This window comes from Ischnura elegans, chromosome 5 (genome assembly GCF_921293095.1).
Source record: "Ischnura elegans chromosome 5, ioIscEleg1.1, whole genome shotgun sequence".
Classification (NCBI taxonomy): domain Eukaryota; kingdom Metazoa; phylum Arthropoda; class Insecta; order Odonata; family Coenagrionidae; genus Ischnura; species Ischnura elegans.
In genome coordinates this window covers 92726205-92745072 of record NC_060250.1, presented here as the reverse complement: position 1 = coordinate 92745072, position 18868 = coordinate 92726205, and the positions used below count along the sequence as shown (strand labels likewise).

General features: G+C 37.8%; 1 protein-coding gene across 1 annotated transcript in view; it reads left to right on the top strand.

Moving 5' to 3' along the window:
- Window positions 1-16437, top strand: part of LOC124159260 — a 53666-nt gene extending 37229 nt beyond the window's left edge. The window contains exons 9-14 of the mRNA XM_046534955.1: window positions 394-738; window positions 2736-2987; window positions 10678-10797; window positions 11244-11326; window positions 12208-12249; window positions 13004-16437. Coding sequence (XP_046390911.1) covers window positions 394-738; window positions 2736-2987; window positions 10678-10797; window positions 11244-11326; window positions 12208-12249; window positions 13004-13142 — 981 coding nt within the window. The 3' untranslated portion in view covers window positions 13143-16437. The remainder of the gene's footprint in view (window positions 1-393; window positions 739-2735; window positions 2988-10677; window positions 10798-11243; window positions 11327-12207; window positions 12250-13003) is intronic.
- Window positions 16438-18868: the final 2431 nt, after the last annotated feature.

Below are 18868 nucleotides of genomic sequence, written 5' to 3'. Positions count from 1 at the left end.
TCTCCTTGGAGAGGTCAAATTTGAAGAACACAGAACCAAGATGTGTTAAGGTTAGGCTGTTTTCAAAACTGACTTTATAGCATCTGTTGTTGACAGCTTGGTGTCATGACTTGAAATAATAATGGGCTCTTATTGGTGCCTTCAGACTCATCAAATTATGCGATGATATGACACCCTTTTCTATCGGCCATGGCACAGTATTTTGTGCCCTATTGAATGTATAGGGACTCAAAGCCATGCTGCTAATTGCTGACAGTGTGCAGTGGACACTGCACCTTCTGAAAGAACCCTCAATTGTTCAACTTGTAATCCATAAGAATTTTTTTAATAGCATTTTTTACATTCAGAAGTATAATTAATAATTTTAATTTTTTGTATCTTGAACATTTCCAGGGCAACGACTCCCTTGGATGGTCCAGGCGTGAGTCTGAAGTAGTTCTGGACCTTGTCTCCCTCTTCTACTCCCTCTTTGACATATCCCCTGAAGAAGAAGCACGAGAAAAAAAGATGCGGGAGGTTTTGGAGCGACATTTTGTGGCTGCATCCATATCTCCTGCTGCGTCGGTTGGTGAAGAATCGACCGCTACACCGCGAGTGACTTGCAGGGATTCGGAGAGCAAAAAGGCCTTCCCAGGTGGCTGGATGCCTCCGTCAGGAGACCTCAAAGTGTGGATTCATATCTTCCCTCCAGACTCATCGGCAAACAGTGACAAGGGAACTAGCTGTGTTCATGTTACGGTATGAAACCCATTCTTCAATAGGTTAGTTTCCTTCATCAAAGAATACTAAAGGCATTGATTGCGATTCGTTACCCACCATTAGTGTATTCATAATACACAAATTATTTGGTTTTAGAAATACCGGTTTAGACGAATGGCAATGGTCCATTTTTATCCTCATTTGAAAAGGGCCAGATTGGCACCCATGCGATGCCACTCCACGTGACGTCACAGGGACCTAGTCTCTACATGAGAGGATAGGAGTTTTACATCGTCTGAGGTTACCAATGCATGCACAGAGCTCAGGGAAACATGTCTTAATAATCACTTATTAAAACTGGCTAAGGTCGGAAAGTTTTCTTCGTTTGATAAGGTATTAATAAACCTTTTTTAAGTCAAGTGCTACCAGATAGCATGGCACTCAGCTACCCGTTAGCATTCTGCGTCGTATCAGCGCTTAGAGCCTCGCCCAAGATCACCTCACAGGGCGGGAGGGGGAACCAGAAATGCATCACACGGACTTTTTCCCATCATTCCCACTTACGCGTGGCGTTTTCACGCGCTTGAAAATTTTCACTTTTCATTTAATCGCTAAAAATAGATATCGTCTTTTAAAAATCTAAAATCGTGAAATACGTACTCCAGGAGTAATAATCTTTCGATTTAGGCAATAAAAAAGTAATAGGAAACCACCCTATTGTCATATATTCAATCAAATACTCCTCAAAGGGCTGGAATGGGCAAGCAAAATCTGTAGAAGTCATCATCGTAATGGAAATCAATGCTTCAAAACCTGTATGATGGAAAATATGGCAGCCAACCTTCCTATTAAGTGACAAGCAGTGGGTCACAAAACGTTGGGCATGCTAAAAATAATGCACTTGGCTTATTATAAACTGGGTTAGTCTATAAAACTAGTGGTATTTAATTTTTTCTTCCTTTGAAATCAAAATGACGTTAAATTGTTCAACAACTTGCATAATTAACTTTATCAAATTTTGTGTTACATTAATTTATGTTAACAATAATTGATTTGAAATGTCCTTGTCTAAATTTGTGCATGAGTTCTGGCTTCCTATGAGTCCTTTTTCCATATTGCCACAGTGGCAAATTGTTGTCTTTATCTTCTTCCATCATTAGAAAATGAATCATTTCACCTCAGTTCACTAACAGCATATAGTGAAGGTTGAGAAAAATTCGGTAGTGTTAGTGGACTCACCAAGAGTGGGAACTGAGGGAAAAATCCCTGGGATCTAGACCCCCTCAGGTCCCAGAATCCTGGGGTCAAATTTTTGGCCCCATTTTGTGCTCAGTGATGAAAGGGGCCTGAATCTTCTTTTTCCCTGGGATCGGTACTCTGTGGAGCTTATTGTGGGCCCAGCTTTCTCTTTAGCTTCAGCAAGGAGGCCCAGGTGATGTTCACTTGGCCAGTTATCTTTAATTTTTCATCACCGCAATTGCCTTTGTCTCCTGATGGTGTTTTGGACATAAAAGTAAAAAGACATCAGTCATATTATTGAAGCTTTTGATGGCATTGAAGGGGGAGGTTATGTGTTGATTCTGGCTATTTTCATGTAAATTTTTAATACAATGCTTGCTGCAGTTTATTTAGTGCTTATATTCCTTCTTTATATCATAACCCAAATCTTTTTGGAGATTACTAGATGCATTATTTTAAGCAGTTTTGATGTAACCTAACAAAAATCTCCAAAAGATTTTAAGAAATAAGTAATGAAAATTACATAATATGATCAAGATCTGGAACTTAGAACTGGTGCTGACAACCAATGGTGTGAGCCAAACAAAGAACCAGAATGGGAACCAACAAAGAAGTGGTGCCAAACCAACCTTAGTAAAATTCATCACTTTTCTCTTTTGGAGGACTTGAAACACTGCCCTGGATTTCCTGTTGTGGCTGTGCCAATGTTTGAAGCCACACTTAAAGATGGCTGTGGAGAATCGTTGTTTTCTGGTCTTACCAAATTGACTCGTCTCTTCTCTGTTGTCCTTGGGTAGGTGACGCCTCAGAAGCTGTCTGGTCAGCTGGTGTTGGACCTGTGTGAGCAGCTTGGTTTGAAGGGGAAGGGTGAGACGTGGGGCCTCGAAGAGCGAGTGATGGGTGGTGCCCTCGTGAGACCCCTTCACCCAATGGAGGGAGTCCTGGATGCGGTCCTTCGCTGGGCATCCTGGGACGATGCGGACCGCAAAGATAATCTCCTTGCATTGGCACCAAAAACGTTGCTCTCTGAGGCTGCTCATCTGGCCAGGGTGAGTTTATCACTATTGTATCTCATAAAACAAGATTTGAATAGTTACTTTACATCTACTTGTGTTGCAGACATTTTTAGACCAAGAGCCTGGCAGATATCTTTTGATGGGCTCATTTGATTTATGATTAAATTGGCATAGAATTATTATTTGTTTCAATCCATTTGAGGTGATTAGTGATTGGAAAAGAATCTCTGAAACATCGCTCAAAATTTTTGCAGAGATGGAAGAAAGAGCCCTTTCTCAATCTTTGATAAATCATTGCCCAATTGAGATGGATCAACATGCAGAAAATTTTTATAGTAGAGCAGTCATACTTGACATCATGATAGCAAAAACATTTTTTTTGTGTAGATTTTCGTCAAAATTCTATGATTTTACTTTGTAATTATTTAAATCTTACATTCAATGGTATGCCTTTTTTCATTTACATTCCTCTTGAAATCGGTTTCATTAAAATGACGTATTTCATAGGTGTTGTCTTACAAGTTTAACAGGTGTATTTTTTATGGATGGTTGACATTTTGTTTTATTCTTGAAAAGCTAGGATTACATTAAGATTTTGATGTTCATGAAATGGATGTGTCTGTTTTATCAGTAGAAAATTTGGTGAAAATGTTTTTTTTTCCAAGATACTAGTGCATAGCAGTCTGAATGGGTTTCATGCTCTTTGACATGCTGCAGACAATTAATTGGTAATTCAGGCATGATGAAATAAATTGGTAATTGCATTGTCTTGGTCATTCTTTAAAGCGATTCCAGTTTCCATATTTCCTAAGTGAATGCTTCGGCAATTCTAAATATCCAGCAATATGTATTACCATTCTAAAAATTATCTCGTGGTTTTGAAGGAGTGAAATATTCTCTCTGGATCCTTGTATAAAATTGGGTTCTGAAAGATGAAAAGGTTATGATACCAGCTCAATAAAATTGCATTGGAAGGATAGAAAGAAGAAAAGCTTGTTACGATACTAACCATTAGCTAACTAGATAAGTTTTTCTCCTCACTATGTAATACAGTGGAACCTCGTTAAAGCGAGTACGGGCTATAGCGACACTCCCGCTATAACGAGAGATAGCCGATACACCGTCAATTGACCCTATAATAAGCGTGTTAAAAAATTCGTTTTTACGAGACCCTTTGGGTGTTGGCTCTCGTCATAGCGAGGGTTTCACCGCCGGAAGACTTTCATCAAGACTCCTTAACCTCTGTAAATGCTAGCGATCTGTTAGAAATGAAGTTAATGGAGTGCTCAGTCTCAAATTTATGTGGTAAACTGTCGTTCGATAAATAAGTAGTTAATTTTGGTGAAAATATTGTGGCATTAGCATTCGCGAATGCTTAATCTTCTTTTGTTCCTTGGGTGGCAGAAAGCAGTCGGCAGCATACCCGCACGTCCGTGAGTTGCGTGAATAGAAAGCATTTGATGGCAGTCACCATGGCCAAAAAACACCAAACACGTCTAAGCGAGAAAATAAAAATAAAGGAGTAATATGAGAGTGTCGAAATTAATTTATCTTCCTATTCGCTCTTCACGATAAAAAAAAACAAAAGCGCCCAAGGAATGCAGACGATGAAGAGTTATAAGGAGCTTTATTCGGGTGGTTTTGCCCATTCAAATCTGCGGGAACTTCCGAGAAAGGGGCTACGCCCAAGCCTGAAGCGGAGTATTTTAGGGATAGATTGCGAATCGAGAATTTTAAGATTGCGGAAGGTTAATTATAATAATGCGAAGCAACAAAGTGTTATCTCCCCTCACAATTGCTGGTGATGCCTGCGGTGTAAACCTGAAGTCGTGGAAGAAAGGACTCCCATCATAAGTATCTTTAGAAGTATTCCCCGCGTCATATAACATAGACGAAACGGAACTTTTTTTTTTACATACAACTCCCCGACAAAACCCTTGCAGTATGAGGTATTTCTTGCAATGATGCCTCTAAAGGTAGGTAGTGCGCCTTAGTGATGATGTAGGATGTATGAAGCAATGATACTCAGCGTGAATTGTCCGGATGGACGTATTTATTCTCCGTTGCGGATTTACAAGGGTGAACTATTCGCGTCACTGGTCGGAGTCGTACTGGCGCTCTCTTTAGTCACGTGGGTAGCCGAGAATCCCCTGGTGGCCGCTGGAAGAACTCACAGAACAACTAACTCTCGTTTGCAGTGCCGTGGTAAACTCGGTGTATCATTTCAAATACGTCGCGTGCGTAACACTCAAAAAGAAACTTTTTTTCAACAACGGCAATTTTAATCACGTCATTTTTCAAGCTTAGCAAACTTTTTACCGTAGATGATGAAGATATTACATTATCTGATAGAAAAAGTCTTCCAAGGCGGGAACGTTATACAGCCTTCCACCGTTTTCGCCTATAGAAACAAATGTAATGCGTTATTTCACTTCACTGCCGCTTAACGTACAGAAACAATAAACATACACCAATGGAAGGAGACCTTTGAGGCATTAAATAACCGCGATACTGTTTTATCAGTTAATTTTTGAATTTTCAGTGGAATATATCAAAATAATAGAATGATCACGTAAATGAACTAATTAAGTGCATAGAAAAATGGCTTCGTCGGTTGTGCATTGGCATAATGATTAACGAAACAATGCTTTCCATGATTTTTATTCAGTGCGGCGCTTTAAATTGTTTGAATAGTTAGTCGTTGTTTGAGTAAGGAAATTTAGTGATGCAAAAAAAACATCGCCTTTCGTCTGGATTTATGCTTACGTTTGCCGGATAGATGTTTATCTGTCGCCGCACCACTCCTGTTCCTGTATATCTGTTCGCAACAGGTATATTGGCTATTATTTGCTCCACCTCCGGTAAAGCGACAATTCGCTATAGCGAGTGTTTATTAGTGCACCGTGGGGTGTCGCTATATCGAGGTTGCACTGTAATGCTGTTCCCCCACCTCTTAGCTGATTCAGTAATTTTTATGGTAAAAGTATGATACTTTTTCTTCAATTGGTGACATTTTATGTGGCTGCTTTCGAATAGCTGTAATCGTAGCACCAGCTATTTTCTCAACGGTTCACTCTCAACAGCTGCCAGCCTAGAGCCTAGGGTTCCTGCACATTTTGTGTCAAATGGCACCATCCCATCATTGCCACAATATGGTGGCAATACAGCCCCTTCTGCATTGCTCTTTATGCCTAGCAAGGAAAGAAGAGTCCTTAAATGTGAATTGGGCTAATTGCTACGATATTTCAGTGTTGTTGTGTCGTGGATTGCATCATTCTAGGCATTGTAGTATTACAGCAAACTCCCGATCATCTAGAGACAGACAGATGGTTTGCTGGAGTATATGGAGCGGTAGGAATGTGGATACCATCACGTTATCTCCACTAAAAAGATCGACAGGGTTCCCACTTAAACGTGAATAAACCGTGAAGTTAGTCTACCGTGAAAAAACCTGGAAATAGCCGTGAATTTCGTCATAAATCCTTAAAAATCTCTCAAACTATATTGTAGAACTACGATTGACAGATGAAAAGAAAAATCGATGTCTGGATCATGTTTCAAGGCCGAATCACGTGCAGACACTGTCCATGCATTTATCTACACACGTGTATTCGAAGAGCAGTTATTGGTACATGAGCCATGGCGACACATTGACCTTAAGCCTGTGATTGGAAGACCGGTAACCGGTAAAGTGTTCATTAACCCTGGCGGAAAATCAGACACTTCTTCACTTCCCTTCCACCCTGCCATGTTTGTTAAATTTGTAGTTAATGTGCAGCTGATGATTATTACGTGATCAATATTTCTGTCTAAAATGCCTTATTCACAGACTGTGAATCTGACGGCATTTAGACTGTGAAAACCTGGAAAAAACCGTGAATTTTATAATTTAGTTAGAGTGGGAAACAGGCTAATTTGGCAGGCTATGTGCATAAATAGTAATTCGTTTGATTTCTGAAAATTATGAACTGTACGAGAAATTGCAGTAAAAGTTTGAATTATCTTTTTTTTGTGGTAATTTGTGTCGCCTCTCCCCATCATTACAGTCTGGCAGCTGAGACTTGTCCGTTGACTTTTAGAAGGGCCTATTTTGGGGCAGGTGGCAAGGTTGCCAGGTAAGAAAGGGAGATGCCCACCTCACATGTAAACAAAAGGGTTCCCTTAAGAAAGGAGCCGGAAGGGACGAAGAGCATGAAGGACCCGAAGGAAGAATCCCCTGCTTTGGTGATTCGAAGAAAGGGCTTGTTTTGGTAGTTTAGGCTTGTTTCAGTACTTCATATGGCTGTGAAATCTCAAAAGAAAAATCCTGCCCCAAACTGCACCCCTCCGATTTCTTCTCGCGCCCCGTGACCCGCAATAGGCACTCGGGAACTTAGCGTGATATGCGTAGCAGTCCGTTTAACACCAGAATGCCCGGCTGGGTCAATTTGACCCAAAAGAGAATATTTATGTTGATTATTTTGAAAGGAAGAAAAATTTTAGACTCATATTTCGTGATGAAAGACTGACTTGCAATTTTCCACAAAAATAAAATTTAATTCGACTCGAGTTTCGATGTTACTGCATCATTTTCAAGGTACAACTGAGCTTACTACAGTGGAACCTCGTTAAAGCGAGTACGGGCTATAGCGGCACCCCCGCTATAATGAGAGATAGCCGATGCACCATCAATTGACCCTATAATAAGCGTGTTAAAAAATTTGTTTTTACGAGACCCTTTTGGTGTTGGCTCTCGCCATAGCGAGGGTTTCACCGCCGGAGACTTTCATCAAGACTACTTAACCTCTGAAATTGCTAGCGATCTGTTAGAAATGAAGTTAATGGAGTGCTCAGTCTCAAATTTATGTGGTAAACTGTCGTTCGATAAATAAGTAGTTAATTTTGGTGAAAATATTGTGGCATTAGCATTCGCGAATGCTTCATCTTCTTTTGTTCCTCGGGCGGCAGAAAGCAGTCTGCAGCATACCCGTACGTCCGTGAGTTGCGTGAATAGAAAGCATTTGATGGCAGTCACCATGGCCAAAAAAAAACCAAACACGTCTAAGCGAGAAAATAAAAATAAAGGAGTAATATGAGAGTTTCGAAATTCATTTATCTTCCTATTCGCTCTGCAAAATTAAAAACAAACAAAAGCGCCCAGGGAATGCAGACGATGAAGAGTTATAAGGAGCTTTGTTCGGGTGGTTTTGTCCACTCAAATCTGCGGGAACTTCTGAGAAAGAGGCTACGCCTAAGCCTAAAGCGGAGTATATCAGGGATAGATTGCGAATCGAGAATTTTAAGAGTGCGGAAGGTTGATTATACTAATGCAAAGCACCAAAGCGTTATCTCCCCTCATAATTGCTGGTGATGCCTGTGGTGTAAACCCGAAGTCGTGGAAGAAAGGACTCCGATCATAAGTATCTTCAGAAGTATTCCCCGCGTCATATAACATACACGAAACGGAACTTTGTTACATACAACTCCCCGACAAAACCCTTGCAGTATGAGGTATTTCTTGCAATGATGCCTCTAAAGGTAGGTATAGTGTGCCTTAGCGATGATGTAGGATGTACGAAGCAATGATACTCAGCGTGAATTGTCCGGATGGACGTATTTATTCTCCACTGCGGATTTACAAGGGTGAACTATTCACGTCAGTGGTCGGAGTCGTACTGGCGCTCTCTTTTGTCACGTGGGTAGCCGAGCATCCTCTGGTGGCCGCTGGAAGAACTCACAGAACAACTAACTCTCGTTTGCAGTGCCGTGGTAAACTCAGCGTATTATTTCAAATACGTCGCGAGCGTAAAAGTCATAAAGAAACTTTTTTCAACAACGGCAATTTTAATCACATCGTTTTTCAAACTTAGCAAACTTTTTACCGTAGATGATGAAGATATTACATTATCTGATAGAAAATGTCTTCCAAGGCGGGAACGTTATATAACCTTCCACCGTTTTCGCCTGTAGAAACAAATGTAATGCGTTATTTTACTTCATTGCCGCTTAACGTACAGAAACAATAAGCATACACCAATGGAAACATTTGAGGCATTAAATAACCGCGATACTGTTTTATCAGTTCATTTTTGAATTTTCAGTGGAAAATACCAAAATAATAGAATGATCACGTAAATGAACTAATTAAGTGCATAGAAAAATGGCTTCGTCGGTTGTGCATTGGCATAATGATTGACAAAACAATGCTTTGCATGATTTTTATTCAGTGCGGCGCTTATAAATTGTTTGAATAATTAGTCGATGTTTGAGTAAGGAAATTTAGTGATGCAAAAAACATCGCCTTTCATCTGGATTTATGCTTACATTTATCGGATGGATGTTTATCTATCGCCGCACCACTCCTGTTCCTGTATATCTGTTCGCAACAGGTATATTGGCTATTATTTGCTCCACCTCCGGTAAAGCGACAATTCGCTATAACGAGTGTTTATTAGTGCACCGTGGGGTGTCGTTATATCGAGGTTGCACTGTACATCATTTTCAAGGCCTCAGTTGTACCTTGAAAATGATGTAGTAACATCGAAACTCAAGTCGAATTAAATTTTATTTTTGTGGAAAATTGCAAGTCAGTGTTTCATGATGAATCAATTCCACCCCATCTCGCTTGATTCTTCGAATTTTATACATATTTCGTGACTTTTAATTATTTAGTTTGGTTTATCACTGTGCAAAAGTTAGGCCTGATATTATTATTATGCATGTGACAACATTGTATTACTAGGCAAGAGTGTGAGGTGCGTTTGGGGGACAGTGATTGGCTGCAAACCGTGCTGGTGCAGGGTTCTCCTCCCCTCCCTTTGAACTTCCATTGGACAACTCTCTCCGGCTGGACTGTAGCCTGGATAATTGGGAGTTTGCTGTGTTGCCTTCTATGAAAGATATCTAGAATAGGGTGGTTTCCTTCATCAAAGAAAACGAAAGGCATTGATTGTGATTCGTTACCCACCATCAGTGTATTCATAATATACAAATTATTTTGTTTTAGAAATACCGGGTTAGACGAATGGCAATGGTCCATTTTTATCCTCATTTGAAAAGGGCCAGATTGGCGCCCATGCGATGCCACTCCACGTGACGTCACAGGGACCTAGTTTCTACACGAGAAGATAGGAGTTATACGTCGTCTGAGGTTACCATTGCATGCATGAGGCGCAGAGCTCAGGGAAACATGTCTTAATAATCACTTATTAAAACTGGCTAAGGTCGGAAAGTTTTCCTTGTTTGATAAGCTATTAATAATCCTTATTTAAGCCAAGCGCTACCAGTCAGCAGGGTACTAGGCTAGCCGCTAGCAGCCTGCGTCGTATCAGCGCTAAGCCTCGCCTCAAGGTCACCTCGCAGGGCGGGAGGGGGAACCAGAAATACGTCATGCGGAGAGACTTCCCGACATTCATACTTAAGCGTCAAAATAGATATCGTCATTTACAAATCTAAAAGCGTGAAATACGTACTCCAGGAGTAATAATCTTTCGATTTAGGCAACAAAAAAATAATAGGAAACCACCCTATTCTAAGGTCCCGTGGACGTCGGAGAAAAAACACTTATGTATGTATATCTTAAAATTTCATTTTCTATCACACTGGGAAGTTTGAACGTGATCTGGTGGTGATACTTGGTGACCTTCCTTGTTTGATTGGTTCAGTTCTTGCTGAACAGTGTGTGAGGAGCTCTATGTAATATTTTGCATGTACATATTGAGTAAATCCAGACCTTTACTTTCAGACTAAGCCACCGACCATTGTGAATGGGGAGTTAAGATTTGCTGACTTGCGTTCCAAGTCTTTCAAGACCTACATGTTTGAGTTCAGTCATGCAAAGTTGTCTTGTTACAAAGATAAGCGGGTAAGTTAGGCTCATTTTTCTGGCATTGCGTATATAGTTTGTACATCATTGATTTATTCTGATTATATTATTTTCTCACAAGTAATTGTCTTTGGTGTGATGCATTTTGTGTTACCAGCAATATTCTTTGTGAAACAAGCATTAGTGCACACCTTTACAAGTATTTTTATGTAATGTTGGTAAAACTCACTCATTTCAGTTGATAAATTTGACTCTGTTAATTAAAAAAGAATTAACAATGGCCTACATGTACAGGCCAAAGATACATAGTAACAATGAAATCAGACACATTTTGAACATTTCACTTCCAAAAATTTTATGAATTGGTGTCTGAGAGAGCCTGCAAATTTTTTTTACAATTTTACTGACTTTCTTGAAAAGTTTGCTTTTTTTTGGTGAACCATTCATTATGATTCTAATCAATTATTTAACCTTCTTTTTTTTAGGGCGCCGTTAAGCTTGCAGAATGGAAGGTGGAAGATATACTGTGGTATTTGGGACATGAGCCAAAGAGAAATCCTCAATCTCGGTATGTGATAATATATTTTTCTTCCATTTTTCTGTCATTAACTATTCTTATTCATGTATGGATTTGCATGGGAAAAAATCCCCCTAGAATATAAATTGAAGCCAGTGGCAGATCTAGGGGGGGGGGGGGGTTTGGGGCCTATAGTCCCCTTCAAAACACTCTATGTATTTATTTATTTATCTCAATTGCCCCCGAAAACATCACAGGGATGCCTTTACATCGGGAGTTTTAACAGTCAATAACAGACGATCACATACATCTATGTCCTGGAAAGGGCAAATTGGGAGAGGGAAAGGGAGAGCACACATCACCTGTAATATCTTCCATTGTTGTTGGCTGCCCATTGATCAATTGGAAGGTGTAGAGAATCTGACCCAGTATGAAGCCCTAGAGTTCTTCCTCTATTCATGCATAAGATATTTTTTTGACATTTCATGTATTTAATGTCAGCTTAAAGAATTGCATGCTATGAAGTTTACTTACTTACTTGCCAACATTTTGAACTTTTGCAAAGTATAGAGCTTGTGATGCAAGATTTGGATTTGGCTTTTTGGCAGAAGGTGACAATATTGTTTTAAATACTAAAACTTCAAGATTCCTGTGCTGTTGCATTCCTATGTAATGAAAAATGCCGCTTATACGTTGCAAGTGCATATTTACATGTCTTTATTTGCAGTGAAGAAGCAGAAATTAGCTCTTAACCTCATTTTTAATCTCATTGCTACTAAATCCAAGGAAGATCTTTGAATTATTGTGCCAAATCATGGTAGAATATTATGTTTGTGGTGCATAAATTAACTGCTGTGTTTTACTATTCATCTAACTGAATGGTAATTGAAAACTTGTCTACTATGATGTAATTTTTTCATTTATCATTTCAGGTGGTGCATTACATTCATTGACAAGTCCAAAAAACCAAGCAGGTGAGTGTAAAATTTTGTAATGTTCATGTGTGAAATAAATTTGTAGACTGTGTTGTGTAATTTGTTATTTTGTTTGCGTGAAAACAAGATGTATGTCTCCCTTGTGTATTCCTTTGAGATTTTGAAAAGAAACCATTTGTTCTCTACAACATAATTACGTATAAAAATTTATATTGGAATTTACTTAAAATTGTTGCAACCATTTTAAGTGCTGCCAAGGATGAGCTTTGGCTTTGGAAGGAAAAAATATCTTTATGTGGTGATGAATACACCATACGTAGTGCATTTTCTAGATGAGGAATAAATAAGTTGGTCTCTGAATTTGTCCTCATGGCTACTGTTCTTGCCTTTAAAGTGATAATTGCCATGTTAACAATTGGATATGCGTACAGTCTTTCAAAGTCATTCGTTCCTTACCAGTTTTGTTAAAATAGTTATGGTATACCAATTAGGGCATACATTAAAGAGGGCTATCAGGTGTTAGTAATCCATAAACCATGAGGTAATACAAAAAAAGGTTATCATCATGATGTATTATGTATGTATTTATTTGGCCAGTTCGGTGAAGATTGTATGTCTATATCTTTTGTTTTAATACCCTCAGGTATTCTAGAACTGCCATTTCATTGAGAAGTTTTTTTAATATCCCTCTGGTACCCTGAAAAATGTCTCGAACAAACGACCCCTGAAAACTTAAGACTTGTATTCTCTGTTTTTGCTATTCCTAATCAGGCTTTGTATTTTTTTATTGCAGAAGCAAAGAAAAACCCTTCTTTGGAAACACAATTGCTGGTACTTCATCATCAGAAATGCTATACTGGGTGACTGCTATGCTACTGAGTGAACATCCGGAAGGTCTTTCTTTTCCTCTGACGCCAGATCTTCTGGTTTGAATGTGTCATTGCTGTAGGGTCATTCATTTTCCAGGTGGGAATATCTTTGAACTGAAAAAGTCCCTTGCTGTGATTTCCATAATTTTGCATTTGCCTACAGTATTTATTGAGAGCAGGTTTATGAGATATTTGTAAAATCAGTTTCCTTTGAGGCATTTGATTTATTTGGATATACAGGAAGCCTGTGTTGTGGAGGGTTTGCATTTAAAATATCCGCTAAAATTGGATAACAAACCAGATATCATCTGAGAGAAAAAGATGATGTGGGTATTGGGCTGTATGGTAGAGGATCTATGTCTCAATTACAAATGAAATGCATTCCAATTAATGGCAGAAGAATTTTTTCTCTGTGAATGTATTGGTTGAGAATTTTATCCTCAAGTGTTGTAAAACATCTGGTAACATATTTTTTCCTGCTAAAGGTGATATGGTATCTAAGAAGTTCTCTTCTGCTCTTTGTGGAGCTATTTGCAGAGTCATTGGAGATTGCCTTAATTTTAAATGCAGCCCATCGGCTGCGACTGCACAGTCGTTGAACAATGTGAAGATTGGAGTAAGGTTGATGCTCAATTAACTGATTACTATGTATGTGGCCCCATGAGGATATATATAGCTTCCATAGGGCGAATTGGAAAACCATATTTGGGGTAAACTTCATGCCAGAAAGAGCTGAGCTTATTTATCGTCAGAGTATTAAGACTGTCTAGTGCATTTATGGGTATTAATTTGGGGTGATTAATTTTTCCATGGATGGATCAAGAGTGTTGTTTTGTGGAAAAATTTTGTGCTTGTGTGTCGTATAGATCGTGTTATTCTATATTTATTTTATCATTTTTTAAATCTCTTCCTGGGCCATAATGATTCGCATAGAATTCTATTATGGTGACTTTAAATGGAGAACAAATGTTGTTTTTTTTAAATTCATGGTTCCTGTTTCAACTTTGTATGTTTTTATACTCATGATATTCATGAGCATATAGTTTGTTGATAGGGCTTGTGCTTACTTTTTTTATTGCTAGTCATGCATTTTTATGCGTAGTGGAGTCAAGATGTTTAATACCCATTGATTTGGATCGAGTGAGTGCTACATGTGAAGATAAGCTCTAGCAGGGGTTTTTATTTTTAATCAATACATTATAAGCATACATTAAAACAATTGCCATTTGTTGTTATGAACCATCGTGCTCATGGTATTTGCCAAATTATTTTGAAGTTCTTTCAATGTGTACATTAATAATAATTAGAAGGATTGTAGACTGATACTTAAAACTTCTGATCGTGATGGAGAAGATGGAGTGACAATGTAATGGGACTGATTAGTTGCACGTGTCTTATATACTTATTGATAAGTTATGGGTAGTTGAATAATGTTTTAGTTGTTAATGTAAATTTATTATAGTTGGGACTATTGCTTGAATCTCTTTATGTTCATTCCCACTGTTGTTTGCCATTATAATGGGCATCATACTGCGATAATCCTTTGGCTAATTGTGCTCTGAATTCTTCTGTTGCCACTGTAGTCCATAAAAATTATTGTGATGAGTATGAGATGTCTTATAAATATTTTATTTTATCCATACTTTATTTTTCATGTGGACTTAAATATTCTTTAATGAGACAGAGGTGGAAGTCTTAATGTTATATTGTATACGTAATGGAGCAGTATTTATCTAATTGGTTATGCATTTTTTCCAAAATTGCAATGCGAATTTAGTTTTTTCATGCAAATTATTTTCCAGTTTTCAATTTAAATTTACTTTTGCATGAAAGGTAATCCTTTTTGGGAAAAGTTATGTTACCTTATCTTTTTAAAAATTTGCACTCAGTACTTGCCTTATTGCAGGTAAATCGAAATTCCAGTTTTATTTGAATTGGTTATCTGTGTATTTCTAAAGCACCAACATCATGTGTGTCCGAAATCACGGTATGAATACAAACTCTAAAGTTATACTCCAAATTTATATATCTCCCATAATTTTGAACTTTTTACCACCTGAGGATGATTAAAGTTTCGAAAGAACATTCCTGCGAGTGAGTTTTATCTTTATTAATCCATTTTGCTTTTTACGTGAAGGCCACTATTTTGCTAAAAATGTGTGGCAGATTAGAAAAAAACAGTAATTGATAGTATTGTCATAACTTGTGAACTGTCTTTCTTGTGAATCTGTAAACTATTTTTCAGATACATACATTCGATTTTTGTTTTCCTTTGTGCATACTGGTGGGATTTAGATGTATCTTATTTGATCCTCAACCATCAGCAGTATAGAGGCATATTGTTAATTAGTGTTTCAGTTTCAAAGACTTTCGAGAATAGAAAATTGTGTCTTTTGTTTCTTTGTCTGGTGTTTAAATTATTTAGCACTTTTTTCTCAAATTAACATCCAATTAAACCTTAAATCACTACAAGAGACTGTACATTAATTGTTCTTCCTAATCCACTAAGTATAACTAGCTTGAAACATTGGTTACAGGCTTATAAACCTTACAATGCATGTTTGTTTGATGATTTCAAAATTCCCTTCATGATGGGAGCTGAGTAAATATTCATGAAGAGTTTCAATAAAAGTGACTGCAGTGTGCATTGCTGATTCACTTATATAATGGATGCAATGATTTTTTGTGCATGTTTCTCCTTCGTGTCAATATTTTGGTGGATGTGTGTTGATTGAGTATCACTGAAGACTTCTGGGAAATCATCCTCTTGATGTGAACCTGTTCTTAGCCTCATCATCGTGCCATTTTGCGAAGGGTACGTTGCATTGAAAGAATATAGCATTTAATATTACAATGAAGGAAATGTTCACCAAATCCATGAATTTGTATGGCACCTACGAATTTTTTTTTGTTACAATTCTAAGGTCCGTAATCTTCTAGTTGCTGGTCTTGCCTTATTGGTTTAGTTTTGTTTTTGCTGAATTATCTGTTTTTTTATATTTTTAATCATGAATTGCTTCTAAAATAGTGCAGAACATAAGGTATTAGAACCATATTTGATTAAAGAGGTTTTCGTTTAAAAAAATAATTTTGCAACCCTTGGGAGCTATCATTTTTTCCCTGGTGCTGTTAGTTAGTATTTTCAGTTGTGGTAACATGTCCATCGCAAATGTTGAAGGTTCTAATGGAATTGTTGTGATATGGAGAAAATTTGGAGAAAGCAATCACTGTATGCTGTGTGATGTAAAGCAAATCTTTGTTGTCTTATGAGTGTTGGAATCCTAAGTAATCACCAGTTGTTTGAAAAAGCTAAATTATTGTCCAATGTGTGTAATAAAAGCTCATGTTTTGTTAAAGACTTGAGTATTCTTAATTATTGATTTGGCGTGGATCTGGTGAAAAGCCAAAATAATTTCCTAATGGTGTGCCATGAGTCTGATAAAAATATTGAGCATCATCTGAGTTTTTTTTATTCCATTTGACACATTCAGCTCTGATGCTGCCTCGAGGCTGCGATTCACAAATTATCCAGGAATGTCTTGCACTCTTGGCTTATTTAAATTCAATGTTTAACCGCCCTGAGAAAGGAAACCTACTGAGGAATACTAATGATAAAAGGAATTGTGGATGAGCACTTTTTGTTCTTGTTATAACGATTTTGTTTTGTTTAAAAATGGCTCATAAAAATGCTGTTTTCTTCAGAAAATATTACATACTCCTAACCAACTCGCCTTTAGAAAAATTTATATGGGTGTTTTAGTGAGCTAGATATTCAAATCTATTTTATGCCTTTCACTTTTTTCCTGTGTGGAAAGTCGGTTGACTTCAATATTTTTATCTTGTGCTTCTGATGCTCTTTTACATCTTTTTTTTTAATAAATTTTTTATTGGTGAATTACCTATTTGACAGAAGCAATTGAAAGACATGATACTTACCTGCTGTGTCTTAATTGGTTGACTATACTTTTTATGGATTGGCATGTCTTAGTTTTGTCGTAATTTATTAGGAAATTATATTTTGATGGGAACATGGTTTTCATAGGACTTAATTAAGTCATTATGTCGAACAAATTATTTGAACTGTTTCAGCTGTAGATAGTAGTCCAAATTACATTGTCTCCAGTTAATTTTCCATTCTAGCCCAGTGTATCATCTTAGCCTGACATACAGTGAAACCTCGATATAACGACACCCCACGGTTCACTAATAATCACTCGCTATAGCGAATTGTCGCTTTACCGGAGGTGGAGCAAATAATAGCCAATATACCTGTTGCGAACAGATATACAGGAACAGGAGTGGTGCGGCGACAGATAAACATCTATCCGATAAACGTAAGCATAAATCCAGGCAAAAGGCGATGTTTTTTTGCATCACTAAATTTCCTTACTCAAATAACGACCAACTATTCGAACAATTTATAAGCGCCGCACTGAATAAAAATCATGCAAAGCATTGTTTCGTCAATCATTATATTTATCGAACGACAGTTTACCACATAAATTTGAGACTGAGCACTCCATTAACTTCATTTCTAACAGATCGCTAGCAATTACAGAGGTTAAGGAGTCTTGATGAAAGTCTTCCGGCGGTGAAACCCTCGCTATGGCGAGAGCCAACACCGAAAGGGTCTCGTAAAAACGAATTTTTTAACACGCTTATTATAGGGTCAATCGACGGTGCATCGGCTATCTCTCGTAATAGTGGGGGTGTCGCTATAGCCCGTACTCGCTTTAACGAGGTTCCACTGTAATTAGTTATTTTAGCCCTACATACGTACATATGTAATAAAAAATTGTTAGGACAACATGCAGTTTTGAATTGTGGGATTACAAATTTTTTAAATAGGTATTTTCAACAGTAATGTTGCATTTTCAGTTGGGTTTGATGCTAGTAAGTGCCTTACATTTGTTTTTGTGATTGTTGTAGTATTTATACTATTAGTTTACTGCAATCCGATTAGACTGAAGTATGTTTTAAACTCAGGCAGAGCAAAGATACAGATTGAAATTATTTAACATAGCTATTCATATTTTAAACATCATGAAGTATGCATTATTTATTTACCTCTCATATCTTGGTGTGCTTCTACTCATCAGCCATTGAGATTGGGGTGCTTTCATTCTTGGTCCCATTTATGTGAGAGTCTTGCCATTTTGGTGCATGCCAAAATTTGCTGTATTAGAGAGTGATTTACAGCAGTAGTAACCTAGATGTATACCTTACTTGAATTTTTATTCATGGGGATGAACTACCAACTCGTAAAAATTGCTAACGTCCTTATCGTTCTACCCAGTTGTATTCAACAGTATGCCATATCAAGATGTAAGTTAGGTATTCTCAAAAGTTAGGCCTCTATCATTTTTCAATTTTATTAAATTCATTGCAAGCAGTGGTGGATCTTGGATAGGTACAAGGGTAGGTAGGTGAGGGACCTAGGGGGTTCTTTCGAGCAGTAGTGGGGTTCGAGCAACTAACTATTTTATCCGGCGTAAATGAGATAAATTTGATACCCGAGGGGGTGCTATATCCCCTCTTATAGCTCCTCTCTGGTTCCGCCAATGATGACAAGTATTGTTTTTTGATACCCCATAGGCAGATTTAGGGGGGGGAGGGGCACAGGGGCTCGTGCCCCCCACCAGGTGCTTAAAAATAGACAAGATTTTTAATGAGTTTATCATTAAGTTCGTTTTATTTTGTTTATTACGGAGCCTCAATCATTTAATTTAATATTAATAACTTTCATATAAACAAAGAATATTTTCTACTGTAATTGTTGTTTTTGTTTT